The sequence below is a fragment of the Cygnus atratus genome, chromosome 5, assembly GCF_013377495.2.
Source record: "Cygnus atratus isolate AKBS03 ecotype Queensland, Australia chromosome 5, CAtr_DNAZoo_HiC_assembly, whole genome shotgun sequence".
Lineage (NCBI taxonomy): Eukaryota > Metazoa > Chordata > Aves > Anseriformes > Anatidae > Cygnus > Cygnus atratus.
Genome location: NC_066366.1, coordinates 6,383,152 through 6,404,366, shown reverse-complemented (window position 1 = coordinate 6,404,366; position 21,215 = coordinate 6,383,152). Strand labels below are relative to the sequence as shown.

The 21,215-nt window shown below is 38.0% G+C and overlaps 1 protein-coding gene across 1 annotated transcript in view; it reads left to right on the top strand.

The window, feature by feature from the left end:
* KIAA1549L (KIAA1549 like) overlaps nt 1–17,467 on the top strand; it is a 125,672-nt gene extending 108,205 nt beyond the window's left edge. Inside the window, exons 19-22 of the mRNA XM_035550330.1 lie at nt 4,211–4,308; nt 5,529–5,674; nt 10,392–10,543; nt 13,833–17,467. Coding sequence (XP_035406223.1) covers nt 4,211–4,308; nt 5,529–5,674; nt 10,392–10,543; nt 13,833–14,114 — 678 coding nt within the window. The 3' untranslated portion in view covers nt 14,115–17,467. The remainder of the gene's footprint in view (nt 1–4,210; nt 4,309–5,528; nt 5,675–10,391; nt 10,544–13,832) is intronic.
* The last annotated feature ends 3,748 nt before the right edge of the window (nt 17,468–21,215 follow it).

The following is a 21,215-nucleotide window of genomic DNA, read 5'->3' as shown; positions in this document are numbered from 1 at the left end:
AATCTGCATGATAATCTCCATCTCAGTGTTTCCCTCTGTTCCTAAGTATTTGTCAGATGTTTCCAGGGGGCCAGAACCACTCTTCAGGGCTGGGTTTCTTCAGGTCTCTTAGGGATCTTTGATTTTTTTGGAGTGAACCTCCTGGCTAGTCCCACCACCAGGAAGCTGTGTATGTCTCTTGAGTGTGTAGCTTTCTTCCTATTCCATGTTTGTTTTTCTTTTGAGACCTTACATGTTTTTTGTTCGTTTTTGTTTTTATGTGCCAGCATTAATACCTGAATTCTCTGTAGCTCCTGTGTGGGAATGCCTGTCTGTCAACTGCTCCTGGGTAACCTGTGATAACAGAGCTCCTTCATCTGGGGCTCTCTTCTTCTCCTGGCAGAGAAAAGCTGGTAAAATGCAACCTTGTAGTGTTGTGCTGGAGCCTCTGAAAACCAGATGAGCAATATGGCTGGGTGCTTGTCATCCAGCTGGTATACTAAAGACTGGAGGACAGGAGGTATAGAACAGAGAGTACAACAAGGGTCAGACCATGAGCATTGTACCTTGGCAGATCATATTACTGCTTCGGAAATTCACGTAGCTGAGTTGAGCAGAGAGCTACGGCCTGGGAAAAAAAGCCTCTTTATTACAGGGCTGGGGCAGTTTCCATCTCTCTTTGTTAGCGCTCCAGAAAGTTAAGTAAGAGTAACACAATTTGATCCCGAGGGGAGAATTGGCATTGCATAGCAGGCACAGGTGGACAGACTTACAGCCGGCGTGGCTGGTGATGAATCTGCATCCTCGCAGCTTCTCTGCGTTTAACAGAGGTCAAGTGAGTGTTTAATCAAAGTTCAACTAATTCTAGTAACAGTTAATAAACTAAATATAAAGCTCTGTACAGCTAGCAAAACAAAATCAAATCCATCTGAAATCAATGTTTGCAATTTTCCTGGATTGCAATTGAATAATCAAATTATTTAAATCATTCAATGAATAAACAAAAACACTACCCTTTTAATTCCTATGACGTGATTTAAGCAGATGGGCATTTAATTAGAAGGCAACATTGAATAATTTAGCCCAAGACAAACAAATCTGTAAATTGGACGTGGTAAAAAGGCTTTGATACTGCAGCCAGTGAAATGTACCATTAAAGTGAACTGCAATGTTTCTCCTTCAGACTTTGATTGTTTTGTGCTGATTAAACTCCTCCTGTCTGCAACCTGACAGGTGATACCTTAGACTTCTGTTTTTTGTACAAGACACTGGTCAAAACTGGTGCAGGTGTCCCCTTTTGGCTGGACTTCATCTTCTGCAAGGTTGTGTTGTATGTCCTGGACCCAGAGGCTTTCCCAAAGTTTCCCTGCTAAACCACAGTTACTAATTTTAAATCTTCACTGGTTTGCTTTTTAAATATTTGGTGTTTTAGCCAAAACAGGCTCCGTCACTGATATTTCTTCCTGAAAGGGTGGTGTGAGGTCTGCAGTCTGGTACTTGTGCAGTCTGTCCTGAATCTGAAATGTGATTAACATTACCAGTATTATTATAGCCTCCATATTACATAGGTCCTCAGTTTTGAGCAAAATAGCATTTGGAATCCTTTCAGAATGCTTCTCTTTGTAAATTTTATTTTATTTATTTATATATTTGTGAACAGAAAAAGTGATGCACCACCTTCAAAAGATAAAGTCATTTTGCAGAAGAAAATTAGGCAAATTTTCTCTGAAAGCAGCATCTTCTTACATGCTGACTTGTTAGTTTTGTTTTGTTTTCCAGATTGGCTGTACAACAGTGTACAAATTTCAGTGAAGTTACTTTTTTTTCTACAGTCATGTCAATCTAGTATGTAAGGGCTCATCTAAGCCTCCAACAGAGTGGCCTTTACAGCATCTGAACATTACTCTCCATTTGTTTTGCAAGTAGAAAAACGCTAATACTCCAATGTACTGTAGAAAGTCTAGAAATTTTAAAGTTTCCTCTCGTAACCATTTTGGTGTCTGTGGAGGCTCTGCGTAATGGAGGATTGACTGCTGTCCTCCAGAGTGGACAGCGCCTTGGTAAGGTGTAGCAAATCTTTTAATAGGATTTTTCACTTTAACAGGATTCCCTCCGCCCAGCCATTAGCAAAATGGTGCCACTCGTTCAAAATCGTTCATCTCCTGTGTAAGCAGCAAAATAAATGCTTGGATTTCCTACTTTACTTTTTTCCCCAAAATTTTCAGGGCAAGTTGCAGGAAGTTTGTGAATCATTCTTTTTGATTCCTGAAAATGCCTCCTTTGATGTCCACATTTCAAAGCTATGCGTTAATACACAAGAGAAAACCCAAGTCTGCATCTCTCCTTCAACCCTGTCATCCTCAGTAGTATCTGAAGTCACCAACGACTCTGAAACATATCCTGTACCTTTAAAATAGGGGAAAAAATAATTTCATACTCAGTACAAATGCATGCTGAGAGCAAGACGTGGGATGAAAGGATTATGGAGCCAGAAGGAGGCGTTCAGTTCAGTCTGGGAGGGCATCGCCAGCTTTTTGGATGCAGAAGAGGTATTGCAGACCATTTCAAGTCCAGTGCTAGTAGGAGAAATACAAATTAGGTTTCCTTTGATGCAACAGCATTTTTTTTTCTATACAGTTCTTTCATTAAAAATCAATAGTTCCCACACCTGGCTAGGAAATGTACCACTGCATTTTCATATTTTTCCACCTAAAGAAATACTTTAAATATCAGCGTAGCATTCTGCAAATAAATATTGAGAGACATCATAGGTGGCATGAAAGGGAAAAATGATTTTCAAAGACTTGCCTTTGAGGGACCTTACCCTGCTTTAAAAGAGGTGGGTGTGAGAGGTGGGAGAAAGATGCCTGGTCTGTATTGTTTTTCCCTTAGATACACTGACATCAAAAGTCAGCATTTGATACGTTATCTTTCCTGTGTGCAAACCCAGTTTTGCAGCTATTTGAGAAAAAAGATAATGGAGCACTGTCTGAAAGTGTGATTTGTAAAGATGATTACTTTAGATAGTGGTTTTAGATATTTAGTGTGGGATTTATATTGCCAAATTCAAACCTAGATGTAGGTGTTAAGTCTGAGCTAATCATGTAAATCCTGTAGGCTCTTTCAACAGGCAGGAGATGGAGAGTGACTCATCCCCTGCTAACACGTTTTTAGCTTTCTATGCTGTTTGCCGAGGGAGATACTCTGGGTAAAGCAGATGCCTCTCTTTTAGAGAGTCAAAATGCTGTACTTCAGACTCCAGATTTAGTCCAAATGCATATATGTTGATACTGCAGAGCCTCCCCAGAATTTGTTATTTGCTATCACTCTGATCTTATATTTAATCCTGGGCATTTCTTTGAAGTGTTGTCAATAAAAACACAAACAACAGTAAATAAAGCACAATGTGTAGGAGAAAAGTGTCAGTGAAATGTTAGAGAGATTGAAATCATCCCTCTGTCCTTAAGCATATTTTGCCAAATTATAACAGCTAATCTACAGCATTACCGAGAATTCAGAAGAGACATTTTGTCCTAAAGGTCATTTGTTGTGTGCCACAGCTTTCACGCGCACAATTGCTTGACCTTCACATGTATTAGTGATGAAATCCAGAACAGCTATGGGCAAAATGCTCAGTTTTGTGAGTTAGTGGGCTGATTGTGTGCTCCTCTGAGTTACTCTTCTTTTTCAACATAATTTGAATTATTATTGCTTTAGAAAGTTACAGAGCTTGGGGTTTTTGTGAAGAGTTTTCTTTTCATCTCTTCAAGGCTGGAAAAAAATGTTGAAATATTCATTGCTTACAGGCAGTTTCATTTCACCAGATGCTGCTCTGAGGATGCTTTCTGAATCTTTTGCTTTTGGAGGAATTGAAAATACTGAGATTTTTTACCTGTGGGTCCAAAGCAGCTGTTGAGTCTCATGTAATCATAACAGATCTGCTTTGCCAGCAAGGTTACAAGTGTCACAGAGACAGCGTTTAATAAGTTTTTGCTTTAATTAGACTTTGTTTTGCCTCTGTGAACACATTTGTTCATGTTTTCTTCAACGTCCTAAAATCACCCAAGCATTGTAAATTCTATAATGAATCGGTATTTCTAGTGGTGCTACAAAATACTAGCTTCCTGTTGGCCAGCATGCAAAGCAGGTATTTGATTTCTGAGGTTATTTTGCTTTTTAATTTGCATGATATCTCCTCTTGTCTCAGAAGATCTTTCTCTCTCTTTTATAGGCTTATAGATTTTCTCAGCTTCCTGAGATGGTAATGGGATCTCCTCCTCCTCCTGTCCCTCCCAGAACCGGTCCTGTGGCTGTTGCCTCTCTCAGGAGGTATTTACCTTTTGGTTTATTTCAGGTGTGAACTCTAAAACCCACTGTTTTAAAAAGAACTGAGCCAAACCCTGAAGTGGCACTTAGGAGCCGTCTAGTTAATAAAGAAACACCCATGAAATGAGAAACATACTATTTTTATTTTCTTTTTAATGTCAAGAGGAAAGAAATAACAATGAATTTTCTCTTCTGCTAGCTAATCATTTTCAACATAATTAGGAAAGCTCAGCTCTGATTTCTTTTAAAACGCTCATTGCCTCAACTCACACAATGCATAATGGCATATCATATAGCAAATGTAGGGTAGATAATTCATACCGTTACTCTCCCTACTTTTCTCTATTCTAAGGACTTGCAACATGATACAGACGAGTTATCAGAACCCTGGGTCCAGAAATTTGTGCCTAGCTTTCAGATATCTCACACCTGTGTTTCCAAAGCCAAATATTTGCAAAAACCTGATTGCCTTAGCTCAGTGTATACATTTTGGCATATCCTCACACTTAGGCACTTAAAATGCATTTCAAGGAATTTTCGCACTTCTGTGGTGGATGAGCTCATTTAGCCTTCAGTATAGTGCTGTTGTGCACTGCCTGATGCCAACTGCAATTTGAAGGCACCACAGGTCTGCTGAGAATTGCTGTGGAGCACTGAGGCCAAAGGAAACTTTTTTTCTGAGTTTCTGCTAATGATATTCTAATTGCATCCAAATATTCAGGATATGGATACAGTTTTCTGACACACTCTTGTTTATCCATTACATTTTAGCTCTAAAGCAACTGGGACACATCTTTTCAGTGGATGTTAGTACTTCTCACATGCAGTTTGCACTACTTACCATAGTAGTCACCTGCCGTATGATACCTTGTCATATGCACTGTAGTAATATACCATTGTCTATGGTTGTCCATTGTGTTGATTAGCTACAGTAAAGCTTTTTGTTTGTTTGTTTGTGTTGCATGTCACAGGCATTTGCTTGATGCAGTAAGCAAGGGCTCTGTGCAACTGTGATAACACACTTGAGCAAAGTTGCGCCAGGTTAAGAAATTCTCAGACATTTTCCGAACTTCTGTCATGCCAGAACATAATCAGATATCTTATCCCTAGCAGGCTTGTCATGCTCTGTCTGACAGGCATGTATGTATGGCTACAGGTCTCATCTATTAGTCAGGATGTCAAAAGTTTCTGTCTTTTTTTTTTTTCTCTCTTTTAATGCACAGGTCTACATCAGATATTGGCAGCAAAGTGAGAATACCTGAGTCCAGTGGGGTGGATCAGGCCCAGCATCATGAGCAGGCATCTTTTGCACCTGGTTCAAGAGCTCCAATGTCTGTTGGCCCACTTGATCAATCAGCTTTTCACTCAGGTGAAAAAATAGACCTGAGACCCAACTTGCATCTTTGAGAACCACACAATTTGTTTTGCATACAAATGAGTATATGGAATATAGCAAATAGAGATGATTATTTGGAGAAAGAAGGTGTTAGGTATTTTAGAGGGTACAACTGAAGGGGATATACAAAAGATTATCCCTTTGTAAATGCAGAAGCAGCTACATTATAAATACTACCCATCTTGCAGAAGCACCAGGAAATGGTCATTTCTGAAGGTAAGACCCAGCGGTAATGTACCAGATAGTCTTTGTTCCAGTATGGCATTCTGCTGGCTCACTAATCAATTAAAGGTCCAGTAAAAAAGTTCATTTATACCACAAAATCCAATGGAAATTTTAGGGGGGATTTTCTAGCTGGTATAGAGGGTATTGGTTGGCAAGAGCAGAAGTTGCAGTATTTGATGGGGCTCAGCAGCAAGAGGCAGCTGTCTGGCAGACCCCTGAACACACCAGCAATCGTTATGTGTCTAAACCTTTACAGCTTTGCATGAAGAAAAGCTGTTGCCAGTAAATGTGGTGATCTAGGTTAAAATAAGGTGAGAACAGTAAGAAATGCAGCTATTTTTCTGTTAAACATTGAGCTCCCTTCATTAAACTAAAAGAAGATAACTCTTGGCTGATACTGCTTGAAATCACTGGATTCTTTCCATTCAGTTAACCCTCAGTAGCAGTTTGCATCAGCTGCCTTTTCTCTTCCTCCTGAGATCAACTATAACATAGTGGTTGTATCCACATTAGCAGTAGAGCAGACCAACAGGAGCAGCTCTGTAAAGCAAATCAGCTGATAAATGAGGGCCTGACATCCATGCTGTCTGCATTTCTGAATTTCTGCTTTTTCCATACACACACTTGGCATAGGTCTCAAGTGACCCATGGACTGAATGCTCATTAGAGCATTTGTTCCAGTTTGTTTTCATCTGAAAGAGGTCCGGTTTGTGTACTTTGAGAATGCTTCAGGGCTAACCAAAGCACAGAGACTGGGAACAGTTGGGAGATCACCTTCAAAAGCTGTAAGTAGTAGTGTTGTGTAGAAGAAGGCTTAATGGCATTAAGCACAGCTTGGTTTGTAAGGAAGGGGAGGAAAAGCAAATGGACATAAAGAAAAGTGACTGATGTTTTTCAGCCTGACTGGGGGATGTCTTTTATGACTCCTTATTTCCTCCTGAGAAACTTAACCCCTCGCTGTGGTGACAGGAGTGGACTAGTGAGGAAGGGTAAATTGAGGTGATGTGCCCCCATCCATGCAAAGCAAAGGCAGCAGTGCTTTTGCCTGGTCAAAGGTTATATGTTAGCTAGTCTGCCCTCCTTTTTTGGAGAAGATAGCTCCTGCTCAAGTGCAGAACTTGTATTGGGTCAAAGTCTCTCCATTGTAGAAGTCTTATGAGTTGCTGATACGAATTTGATAAGAATTTTTGGTTTTGAATTAATTGATTTAATCAGAAGATTAATCTGATACTTTGTTTTGATGGTATCTGCATAACACTTGGCTGGGAAAATACTGGAAATAGCTTCTCACTGGCAAAATGTGTTTTCTTGATGAGCTATAGAAAAAGACTTGAAAGATTAAAAAAATTGTACATTGTCATTTCAGTTTGGTAATTGGCAGGTTTGTTAGACATTGCTCTGTTAATCTGCAAGAAGAATTTCTTTCTAATCTTTGTTAGAAGTAATAGAAAGTTATCTGCATTGTATTCAACATTTTCTACTGAGAATAATACTGTGGATATGCAAATCCGTTGTCAATTAATTAAATATAGTAGATTTGAAGGATCCATTCCACTCTCACTTTTATCGCTGTACCTTCTGCAGTGTTAGTCTAAAAAGAGCAGATGCTCTCCCTTTCATTTTGAAGTAATTCAAACTGTAGAATATGCCACACTGCCAAGAACTCTTCCGTCATGACTGCAGTAACATGTTCTGTGTGATATACCTTTTTATAACTTCCAGTGATGCGGAGGTTTTACTGCTGTATGTAACAGATAAGTATACTGTGCGGAGAGTCACTGGAAGAGTGACTGCATTTCATAAGAGACAAAAAGACCTCTGTGTATGTTGTAGAATTTGCCAGAATTATTCTGGGGGGTAGTTGGAGGAAACGTTCGTATGTGATAGATCCTATAAATGGCTGTAATGCAGGGAAAGATGAAGAGAGTTGTAAGAAACCTGCAACTATAGCAAGCAAGGATTTCTAATGTTATGATTGGAAAATAATTTTTTATTGCTTCAACTGATGAAAAAACATTGCTGCAGGTGTCGATTTGGCATGAAATGACCTAATGTTGCTCTCACGTAGCCCATCGACATCAACTCTAAGATAATGATTTTGCAGTAAGAATTGGGATAACGTATTATCTCAGCTACTTGAGCGTTCACTTTGAATAGTAGTTCATTTTGCTGTGGTTAAATTAAAAGAGCTTTTTGGTGTAGAAGCTTTGTGTCATCTGTAGGAGCAGCACTTTCTTCTCTGTACATGTCTGAAGAATACTTACTTCCAGCCTTGCTAACTGATTTAAAATAGCAATCCTTGTGCTGTCTATGACCTGGTAGGAACAAAGATTGCCCACACCTCTTTTCTTAGCCCACCTCCTTCTAAACTGAGGGAGCGGTGGAGTAGTTGGGATAGAGGTCTTGTGGGATACCCTGTGGCTACCTGCTGTTCAGGTGTACATCGTAGATCCCACTGGTCCAGAACAGTTCCACTGTGACTACTTCTCTGAGGCAAAGTGACTCCAGCATCATCCTGACATGGTGCTTTTTCACCTACAACCTAATGTCAAAATGAAAGGTAGGACTTAGTCCCAAACCGTGGAAAACACTGTGTAAGTGTAAAGTGCAAGATAAATATTTTTAGTCCATTAGTTTTAGATGACATTTCACTTTTTTTTTTTTTAAGTCATTTTTGAAACAGATACCATGGGGTTCTGCCCTGTGCTACAAAATATTTTTTTCTCCTCTTTACAAGCCCTGCTTGCATTCATAGCTATTTGACTCAGGGCTGCAATGGGAGGTCACTGAGAACCTAGAGATCTCTGTTTTTGTGGAGACTGCTTTGGGGATACGTGTTGCTGCTCAAGTCGTTCCATCTCTGTGCATGTGCCCAAGCAGAGTTCCCAGCATCCGTCAGTGCAGGCAGCATAACCATCCTGCACAGTGCTCAGGGGTGAGGATGTGCCACAGCTGTAAACTGAATCAGCCAGGAAGCAATGCTAATTTCTATTAATTATTCTCTGTATGGAGTTCAAGGGAATGCCCATGTCTTGCTGTTTTTTCAACATCTCTTGTGCAATAGTGTCATATCTACCAAGGGCAATTAGTTGCAATGTTTAAATGGTATGCAGTTGGAAGGAAGTGGAAATGTATTTTCTCTCCATTGACTGTAGAGGAGAGCCAATGCCCATCTATGCAACATTCCTCTACGTCCATTCCTAAATGAAAATGCTCAAGTTGTACTTTTATTGTGTTCTTATGGGGCTTCTGCTCTGACATAAATTATTTTCGCTATATTCTGTGAATTTGAAAAGGAAAATACGTGCCCATGTATTATAACAGTGTTCAAAACATCCTGTCCACATGCTTTGTTTGCTACATGATAAAGCTGGTGGACAACTCTCTCCTCCAAGGATTTAGGAACGAGGTTTTTAGGGCTTTAGTGTAGCAGTGGTACAGATGCTGGTGTTTGTCTCCCTGTGTAAATAGACGCTAGAGGAATGAAGTCTTACTGGACAAGCAAATCGTACTTTAAACTTTGCAAATACCGTGGATAGTCTGAGTAATTGCAGAAAGAACCACATTGGCCTGTGAATCTCTATGAGGACTAAACCGTACCTGAAAGAGCAGATAGAACCATATCCAGAGACTTGGCAGAACCTTGTGTTAGGAAAGCTGTTTTCTCCCACCTAACCTTGAGTATGATAACGGAATTCTAACAAAAGGCTTCCTGGACATCACTGCACATATATCTTGATCAAGACATGGTAAAAACAGATCTCATGTCACCAGGTTTCCTTGGAAATACTTATTTAAGTTGTAGCTGCATAATTCATGGCAGCCATAGGCTGTTCCTGGGAAATGAATTGAGCAGGCAGAGCCTCGGTATTTTTTATGGAAGTATTGAAGTTTTATGATGGGGTTGTTGAGATTACAGCCTTTTAAATGTATCATTCATTCAGTTTTGTAGGTTTTGTGTTTAGAGACATTAAGATAGTTTTACTGTGTAAACTGAATGCTCTGTAGCCTGCTGTTGAAAAGAAAGGTGTAGTACTTTGAAACCCATGGCAACAACAGCTAAAAAATTGAAAACGAGGAAACAAACCTAGGAGGAAAAAACACCTTTTTTTTTCAAAGTTTTCAAAGTTTTGATGGAGATCAGCCATTACAAGGATTAAGTCCCAAGGAGTAAGTCCTCCTATCTTTGTCTAAGGGCTGTGCACGATTATATAGACAACTACAAATCTCATCTTCTCCAGTCTTTCCCAGCATTATAGAGAGATTCTAGTCAGATACTGGGAGCCTTACATCTAACCAAAGGTCAACAGAGACCACATTCTCACCAAAGGAAAAAAAAAAAAAGGACACAATTACTTCATAAGTAATATCTCGTAATTTATAACTGAAAATACTGCCTATTAATTTTTATCTAATCTCTCTCTTTCTTTCTCTCTCTCTCTCTCTTTTTTTTTTTTTTTAATAGGAAATACAGTACCAGCAGTGTTTGCCATACCAGCAGCAAACCGACCTGGCTTCACAGGCTATTTTATCCCAACGCCACCCACTGCATATAGGAATCAAGCCTGGATGCCCTATGCTGGAGAGAATGAATTACCGGGACAGTGGGCAGACTCAGTAAGTATCCTTGTTTCTCTCACTACATAAATTTTCTGTGATTTGCACAAGAGAGGATTTAAGCGATACTTAGCTATCAGCAAAAGATCTGAGAAGGGTAATTCTTCCTGAATGGGAATGATCTCTAGCAGTGAAAATCTGTGAGAGAGTGTGGTGATATTTAGCTGTCCATCCCACAAACTGTAAGCATTGTTCTCTAGGCTAGAGGCTGGCACCCGTTCAAATTTGGTGCATCAGATACTCAAGACAGAGTTTAAAGATTTGGACAGGGAGCAGGTGATGCTGCCTCTCAAAGTGGCCTTCTGCTGTTTGGAAGCTGCAGAACACCTTTACATCCTGGAGGCTTCTCTTGAGATAGCCCAGGTCCTAGCTCCTAGGCCTGCCGCAACCCTGCTGCACAGCATTTTAAGTCCTCCTGAAGGGTCCGACAGATCTTAAACTAAATAAGTAATTGCACAATTCTACTCTGAAACAGATATAATTTTTAGTCTGAAGTGTACCTACATTCCAAAGAAATAAAACTGAGATCCTAAAATGAATTGTGGTAGTTTATCCTGTTTGAAACAATTTCTAACATTTAGGGCTTTTTTTCGACACTTACCTTTAATGCTATTAAGGAAATAAAAGCAAAAGATTGATTTTGCTGCCTGAGCCCACATCTGGTGTTTATGCAACCAATTTAACCCAGTGAACTGGGAGATGGATTCTATTTCTTTGTGTAGATCATCAACAGAATATTTTAGTGAACTGCTCTCTAATAGTTGCCTCTAAGCAACTAAGCAAGAGACAGGGAGGGCATATAAATGTTGCTGGGGACAGCTATTTGTTGCCAAATCTTTATTACTGCTTTTGATGTCTGAGAGGAAAAGAATTCATTTTGGCTCTCAGATACAAGTCTGAATTTGTAGGCTGAACTGTCAAGAAAAAAGAAATACGTTCATATGTAAGCTGAGCACATCTGCTGATGTGCCCCTGACACCTGGAGGCTTGTGAAGTCATAGAGATTCCCATCCCAGAACAGAACTGCCATTTAAAATAAGTAAAACCTTCCATGGAAACCATGAAAAATTGTTATTTTTTTAATTTTTATTTGTAATCCTATGTACACTTTAAATTCAGGAGGACCATTGTATCTGAGCAATCATTTAGAACTTTTTCTTCAGAAAGAAAACAAAGCCAGGAACAGTATTTTATTTGACTTCTTTTGCATCCCTGCTTCTTGGCTGCATTAAATAAGAGTCAGGTATCACTTGTCAAAAGTGAAGACTAAAAACAAACCAGAAAAAAATGGAAATCAATGTACCAACCCCCAGTTCCTTCCTTTGGAAGGAGAAGAATGTAGCCCTCTTGTTTCCTCGTCTTTAGGGAAAGAGGTGAGAAAAGCAGTTAGTGCCAGTGGACTGTTCCTTTCTGCTGTGTACAGAAAGGGATAGAGAGGGAAGTGAGAAGCTGTCTGGAAAATAACTGACAATATAGAATTCAAAGGAAATGAATATTTCATTCAACTTCACTTATGTGTTACGGAGCTTTAAACCAGATCTTCTTGTTACACAGACCTTTTAGCCCTTCTGTGATTTAGCAGAAGAGAAAAAAATGTAGAAACAAAACATTTCAGTTTCTTCAGTAGGAATAGAGACTTAAAAATGAGATACTTCTCATGCATTTCCACTAACTGGACTGTAAATAAGACACCAGGTAGGCATATGAAATAGGAGATTTGGCAACAAAGAGTTGTCTTGGAAGCTTAATTTACTGTAACCTTTTCTCAATTAAAAGTTAAGTATTGACACACTGAGCTTTGTGGGAGAAGGGAAATGCATTTATTTTCCAAATTGCTATGCTGCTCAGTGAAAGTAGGAACCTGGTGGCCTCTAGTGGTGTGTTCACGTTGTACTACTAAAATGTTTGTCTTTTGAATAATCTATTGTCAACATGATCAGTTTCATATTGTGCCTGTTTCCTATGCTTGTGTCATCACATCATACTGAATGCCTATGACATTCTGTGCATCACTTGATGGATATCCAAGATCCTGCAGAGCATGCGTAAGTCCTAGTAGTCAGATTTCATAGGTTTTTAGATGCCTGAATTGTTGAGATTTTCAAAAGCACCCAGGGGATTGTAAAAGTCTCACGGGACTAGACGCAAAATGAGATTTACGTAAAATTCCAAAGTTGTCATTCTGAAGTTCATGCTGTGGTCCCATAATCCCCACGAGGTATTTAAAATTGGCAGAGGGTCACATCTTGCTGTTTGAGCCTGTTTGCAGACACTTGCAATTCTGAAATTCTGCTTCTGGCATATCCACCAAAGTCTAAGCCTTTGGTGGGTCAGATACCTTACTCATCAGCCTGACAGAAATCCGAAAGTTAGGTGAGACACCTGTCTGCCTGCCTGTACTATATATACCTATATAAGACTTCAGTGTATTTAGAAAGCTAAAAACATGTATTCTTCCCACTCCGAGCAATATAAATTACAAAGTTAACTTTTTAGTGTTCAAACATTGTGGAAGCTTATTGGTTACCTTACAGCAAGTGTAGTATTCTGAGCCATCCTGTTCATAAAAAGCATAATTTGAATTTCCCTTTCTTTTTGTTGGAATGGATTATAATGACCAGTCGGTACTAGTGAGATTTTCTCAATTGTCTTGTCCTACTAATGTGTTATGGGCTGCCTTTTGAAACAGCATAAAGACTTTGAAACTATTTTCTAGACTTTGCAAGACATAAATACTATTTTTATTTGTCATATAAAAACAAAACAAAACAAAAACTTCTGAGAAGTTTAGTAAGAACATAAAGACTAGTATCACAGTTCATGGATTTTTGACAGAAATTAATAGTCACAGCGACTAAACAGCTTAAGTTATTGCTGCAAATCAGCAAAGTCTTCTGTCCTATGTTGTCAGCATCCTGAAATATAGTAGTGGCTATTTCAAAGAAAAATACTTAGGAGAAATAGTAATCAGAGGACACACTTTCAGAAAAGCTGCCTCCTTAGTCTTTTTGCAGTCATGATAAATTTGTACATGCAATGTCCTAGTATACTGCAAAGTATTTTTGCTGCCACAGTTCAGAGAGTTGAGTTTATTGATGTACATTCGTAAATGGCACGTGCAAAGATATAAATTTGTCAGCTGACACTTAGAAATGTGAAGCTTACATTGTTGTCATAGGTTCCTGTCTTTTGCATCTTACTCTGCCCCATGGAGGTTTGTGTTACCCTGACGAGTGGCACTAAGGATCAATTGTTCTGTATAATTCTGTGTAATTACGATGCTCTACAGGTTCCACTGCCAGGCTACATTGAAGCTTACCCAAGGCCCCGCTACCAGCACAATTCTCCTTCACGACTGCCTCGCCAATACAGCCAGCCAGCGAGCATGCATCCCAGCCTGGAACAAGCTCCTTTGCCATCTGCCACAGCTTCTCAGCAGAGCCTGACAGAAAACGACCCGTCCGATGCTCCTCTCACCAACATTTCTACAGCTGCCCTTGTAAAGGCAATAAGAGAAGAAGTTGCTAAACTGGCCAAGAAGCAAACAGATATGTTTGAGTTCCAGGTCTAATATCTTTTGTGCACAGTAGTTGTATCATATAATTTGGAATAGCCAAGAAAGTGATCCCTTTAATTTTCACTTACAAACTTGCTGTGAATTGTGCCAAAGTGATGGCATTTTTCTCCATATGAAAAGTCAACACTATGAAATCACTTAACGTAGAGCAACAGGACTCTGCAGATATGCATTCTGCTTGCCAGCTAAGGAAATGCTGCCAGGTAACTGTTCCATACAGATATATAGACCACATGCAATTGTTAGTCACTTAGCACTGGTACTGTGACCCATTGTCACTAGAGATGCTGCTGAACATGTCTGTGACACAGTGTTTCATTTGCAGGCCCAAAGGTAGAGCTGCTGAAAATAACTTCTGCATGTCAAAACTTTATTTCTTTGGTTAAAGAAGAAAACACAGTAGAACACAGAAAGCTAAAGGCCATGGTAGGTGTGGTGGTTGGTGGCCATGTTAATTGTTGCGGGACGTTGGACAAGGAATGTTGATTTCATCAACACGGACTCATTCAGTGTTTTCATTCTAGAGACTGTATTTAAACCAAAAGAATCTGAGATGAGTGATACACATAAATGTCCTGTAAATACCCCCAATTCTCCTCATCCTATTAACAGTACAAAGAAGTGAAAGAAGAGAAGACTGAACGAGGTTAATGATATTTTGATAATTGGTGGCTACCTTGTCCATGAATGCCACTGATGAGTTATGTAGGAGAATTTTCAATGTGAGACAGCACAATGCGTGAAGAGCTAACAAAGGAAATTGGTGCTAGAAGCTTGCAGGAGAAATAAAAAAAGGTCATTTGTGTTTGCTCTATATTCAGGCTTTTCACTCTCCATGGATGTGAAGCTGGTAAACCTGAGACCTTTGAGCCAGTATTTCCAACTTGGAATAATGAATACGCCTGCTTGTACAAGACAACCTCTGTTTAACACAGTACTTTTTTCTCTTTCTTAAACAACGATATCTACTGAAGTGCTACATGAAGCCACAGTGGATCTTGAAATGGAACAGTGAATACACACCTAGAAAGTTCTGAATGTAGAGGACCTGATTATATATTAACATGTAAATAAGTAAATGGTTAAATGGATTAATGAAAATACTAATGTGCTGTGAAAAAGAGAGCATTTCCAGAAGTGATGCTGACTTTATGTTGTTCAAGATAAAGGTCACTAATTGTTAAGCTGCATTATTGTATGAATCCAAACCCAAAAGAGAATCAAACCAGTTGAATGGGACACTAGTTTGTCTTTTGCAGTTGTACAGAATAGTTGGAGATCATGAACAATTGTTTTCAGTTCCTTTGGCAGTTAGCTTTGGGAACTGAAGTTGTTGCAAAATATGTTGTGTTGGGCATGTTTGATGTCAACTGGAGTTAAAGGTAACGTCCTTCATTTCAGTAAGCTATCCTCAATTACGTATGCTATTTTGTCTGTTCATTTCCTTTTCTTGAGTTTCTTTGGTCTTTATTGGGGTGAGAAAGGGAACTTGGTTTAGCTTTTTGGCCATCAGTAAAATGAGAGGAGGAAAGAGGAGACTAGAATAGGGGAAAGAAGAAGAAATTGATGAAGCACAAACTTTTAAAACAGAGCTATTTTTTCCCCCAAATAATTATATCATAAACCCTGAGATTGTGATATGTAGTTATCCTAGAATATACAGATATCTTCTGCTCTGAGATCTTAGATATTGCAGAAGCTTTTGGAATGCTAACTGATCTTTAAACGAATGTGAAGTTTCACTTTTATTATTTAAAAATCAGATATAAATAAAATGTATTTTTGTAATCTCGATGTATATATGTGCTGTATATTTATATAAGTGACTAATCCGCAATAGTCAAAAAATTTCCATAAATCAAATGAAAAGAAAAAAAAATAATTTTAATGATCAATATTAACATGCTGTGTCTGGAATACACAAATGGTGGCTTGGATACTAAACAACCAAAGAAACTCAATCTTTCATATATATATGTCTACTAAAGGCAGACTGCTGTCTAACTTACCTGTCAGCTAACTAACACTGATCTTATCAGTGTAATACAATACATCCAAATGTCTTTTTGCGTTGAGTTAATAGCTGCCTAAAAATGTTGCATTTAAAAATCACAGCTTGAAAGATACCAGGCCAAACTCAGCGTGCCATAAAAATATAAGTTCTGTTTGGCTTCAGTGGGAACTCAACTCACTGAGAGTAAGGCTGAATCTCTGTATTAGGTTTCATCCATACATGCAAGTTTCACTAGAATCATGTGAACAATATTGTGCTTATTTTTCAGTTGGTATATTTAAATCACTGTAACATAAGTGCAGACATAATTTAAGAGCAGCTTCATTTTATTTAGCCTAAGCTGTTTCATAACTGGCTTAAGCTAACTTGGTAAGTTAAATCTTCATTTAGTCAGCTGCCTTTTGCATCAGCTTTATTAACTTACTTTTTGAATGATTCTTGTAGTTATTCCAGTGAAATTTTGTATGTAGATAGGGCCTTCTATGCAATGGGAGTGAAATGCCCTCTGAAATAAATTTCTGTATTTTAGACACAAATTTTGCAGGGTTATCCTAAAGCTGCAAGTGCGGAAGCAGCAGCAGTCATGCAGACAGGAGTGCTGAAGCAATATATCTGGGAAAGGTCATGTTACGATGTATTCCCAAAAGAGTCACAGGAGGTAGGATGTATCAGATTTAAACAGCATCTTTGGGACACTCAGCTCTGCTTGTAAATCTGTTCCCATTCTTAAACTTAAGTGATTTAACTGTTTTATCAAAAAATGTGTGAGGGTGAAGCCAAGCATGTATCTTGCCATACTGAAAATTTAAAAAGTTTGAAAATTACATATATGGTATAGGGTTGGGATACCTGCATGCAAACAAAATGAACAAAATAGAAAAACAAAACAAACAAGAACAACAAAACAAACAAAAGAACCATATAAATTGCCTTCTAGAAGGACAAACCATTTCAGTAAAGTTAAACAAAGTACTCTTCATACAACTGAGGAAGACCTGTTAGACTTTAAAACTTAATTTTGTTTGATATTGTATTGATGTTGTGCGGTCTACTGAATATTCCCTGAATCATCACTCTGAAACCATTGTGGTACACTTTATTCACAAAGGTATTTTACATTCTTCATTCATAATGGTTTTTTATCTTGTTGGTAATGTTTCTATATTTTTTTTAAGTACAAAGTAAGATTATATCTAGACAGTAAGGACATTCCTGGGAAAGAAAAATCCATGCTGTAATATTTATACTGTCTGAGCACAAAGCAATGAAAAAGTGAAAATATAGTGTACAAATAATTTGTAAAATAATAAACATTTTGTATGGCTACAATTACAATATAGTTTTTCAATATTGATTTCAAAGCAGAAAGTTTACCTGTTTAAAGTTATGACATCATCAGAATGTATTGATGTCACTTACTCCAATAACTACTTAAGGCTTTTCTAGTAAATGCCCCAATTTTCTTTAAATTGTTGCTAATGTTAGAGGATGAAAAAAACTCTTTTCTGTGTACAGAAATGTTGATTTTCTGACCGATACTTGTCTTCAGATTTGTAAATCATTAATAGAAACATGGACAAATGAAACACATGTAAAATTACTTCTCGGTAGGTGTGTAATGACCGTTCTCAGTAGGTATACATAGTGAGTGTGATGTTTTATTAACATTACTAAAAGAGTAACTTTAAGAGGATAAGAGGGCATTCTTTGACAGTCATTTCTGGAGAAAAATGTATCTGGAATTGCGAGGAGCTGTAATGCTGTAGAAATAAGATTATTATTTTTTTAATCTAATAATATTCTAGATAGAACTCGATAGAAATGCATGTAAATCCTATATAGAAATGGGAAAATTATCATAAGTAATGATCATTTCTTTTTCAGACTAACTTTGAAAAGGGGAGACATGGAGAACAGAAAACGTAAGATAAAACTATGAAGCAGGTAGAGAGCAGCATTGGATTCTGTGGCAGAACTGACGTGAGGCCTCTGTCTTGTTTAAGGGGTGATATATACAAAAATAACTGCAATTTTTGGGAACATTTCAAGATGTCTGTAAAGAATGAATTAAACTATAATGTATTTTTTCAGTCCTGCATTGTAAATATGAGCTAAATGCCTGCTTCTAAAAGTCTGAGGGAACTTGAAAGCAATGATAGTTTTCTGAGCTAGCATGAGAAGCTGCTTTGTTTTGCTGACCTCGCACTACCTGTCCATGTGTGAGCAGCTCCAAGTACGGTGTCCAAGGTTTCTGTAAATCAGTGACGGTCTTGACCTTATATTTCTTGTACATAAAAAAATCTCAGCAGCTTCCTGTACTTTGTTGACATGCAATTGGGTAGGAAGAGAACAAGTGTGAGATAGTATGAGGGACGTTAACGGGTCAGAAGTACCCTAACAGTCTGGAAGCCATGCATCTTCTGATGCTTGCTACGTTATACCTACTAGAAAATGGTTGTTTAAAGCAGCTGTCCTTGGAAAGGTGCGTTGCTTTCACTGTTAATGACGGATATGTATTAATTAACACTCGGTCCAAATACAAGAATGTATCAATTAATGCTTCCACTCCATTGTGCAAGCCATGTGCATACTCTGTGTAGCTCCACATGAGAAAGTGGCAAAATGAGCATGAGAGTTTTTCACAGTTACTTAGAGTAATCTCAAGTTGTATGTCATTTTATATATATTTTACCATTTGGAAAAAAAAATGTTCAGACACTATGCTAGTATATTAATACTATTAGCCTTTTTTCTCTTTTTAGTGGGCTTTGTGAAAAAGAGGAAAGTTTGGTCTGCTAAGATAGGATTGCTTACTTGTCACTGCTACCGCCTTCTCAGTCTGCTATCATATCTGATGGATCAGATCTTTCCTCTCCCCACTTAACTCTACTTCTACAAGAGTACAAATACACGGGGTTTTTTTTTGAGTAAGTCATGTATAATTTTGAAAAGAAGTATATGGGGGTAAATAACATATCTGTGATCTCTCCAGATACATTACTGGTCTGCTGAGCAATTTTTTCAACACAGTATGCATTGAAAGAGAAATGAATCAGCTCAAGCCTGTTTACTATAAAGTTATTTATACATATACTGTAGATTTTGTAACAGGTCTATGTAGAATCAGTATGGCAAATGGTTACTTAAACTTTCTATGCTAGACTTTCTTTTCATGGTTTAATGTTTTGAACATAACTCCAGGACTGTGTAAGATTGTGTTGCTTATCAAAACACTTTGAAGTGTAGGCATGCAAAATGAGGATGAGTGCTCATTGAGAATACATTTATGAACTGTTGCCTTTCTCTTGTAAATAAATAATGTAAAAATTTACTTGTGGAAATGATATTTATATAGGTCAGTAAATGAATTGGATACTGACTTGATCTATAATGAAAATTTCAAGATGGCTAAGACATAAAGGCCTGCCTGGTTAATACTGCAGTATCTTTATTGAGAATAATTGTATTGCATACCAATTGTTACTGCATCAAAAGTATTGGTCTTATCCTGCATGCTTGGTCAGAAATGTTTGGCAGTACCCAGTGAATGAAAAGCAATCAGAAAACTGCACACCTTGGGATCCCTGTTATCCAGGAAAAATTTTGTCAGGACTGTATATAAGACATGGGAGATGGAACAAGGATTTCAGCGGGGCTCTGAGGCAGATAAACTACAATGTGCAATACGTTTGCCCTTAACACAGATATAAAAACTACATTTTTTTGAAAACTAATTCTTAGATCCATCTGTTTGTGCCCACCCATTTCAGGTTCCCTAAGCTGTATAGAGGCAATAATGCAGGGTTTTTCTGTTACGAAGCTTATGAAAGATAAGAAATGGGTTTTAAATAGTTAGGTGGTTAAATGCCTAGCAGATGTGTTGACAATAATTACAAATGCCATGAAGAGATGCTTCAGTATTTTTTTTTTTTTTGCATTTGATAAAAATAATTATTGTTTTAAGAAGTGCCTGACTTTTCATAAATTTCTGAGCTCATTAATAGTAATTGTCAAGGAGTAGCATATTGTATTCTAATAATTTTGTAACATACTAAATACACACATTCTAGGGCAATAACAGGTCCGAAGGATTGTAAATGATACAGAAAGTTGATTCTACTAAGTACAGTATTTTGTGAGGAGGTGATTTTTTTCTTACAAAGTATGTCCCTCTGCTGCAGCTCAGTGCATTTTTATGCTTTGTAAACCAATGCTGAAACACCATAACACATTGGCATTAGTTAAAATCAAGTATACCTGGCAAGGAGCACTGATTTTTGCAAGCTCCAGTGGGACTTGGTAAAGAGTGCCTGTGTACGTGATTAACTTCTTAAACTATTAAAACAGAAATTTGTGTGTCCTTAACTCTGGATTTTTACAAGGAATCAGTGGCTGCATCACCAGCAAACTTCACTGACATACATGCTGAGATGTGATGCAACAGAATACAGGAGTCTACACCAGGCATTTACCAGTATTTTAAAAAGCGAGTGACTGTAGTAGAAGAATAGGTGCTAAACCTTCTATTTCAGCAGTGCACGGACACCAGCTATTTAGGGGCTGATAACTATATTAGAAGAGTCCGAAATTAACTGCTTGGAATCAATTGTAGGTATTTTGTTAGCTTTTGATTTCTTTGCTTGTTAAAACAGTACAAAAATAACAATATTAAGAGCATATTCTAATTCAGAGTTATAAACATGGGAGATCTGAATGCAAGGAAAATTCAGGTTTGTTGTTTGTCCTTGCCTTTATCTCCTACTTCCAACGCTGCAAGCAGAAAAAAGAAAACACTTCACCCTCCTCTAAATTAATTTCAATATTACTTCCTATGATGGAGGGACTGACAAGGCTTTTTACATTTCATATGTGTATTGGGTTCTTCAAACTGTATTCAAGGTCATATTGGATAGAGAAAATGACAGTGAGGCCAAATATTATGGAAAATAAAACAGAGCCCATCTTACTTGGAGGTTGGTTTAGGATTGAGCAGCCCAGCAGTAAGAGCTCAGGCCCAGTGAAGGGGCTGTTCTGGGGAGTACTTTAGGTCTGGTTAGGAAGGAAATGTGCACAGCACAGAT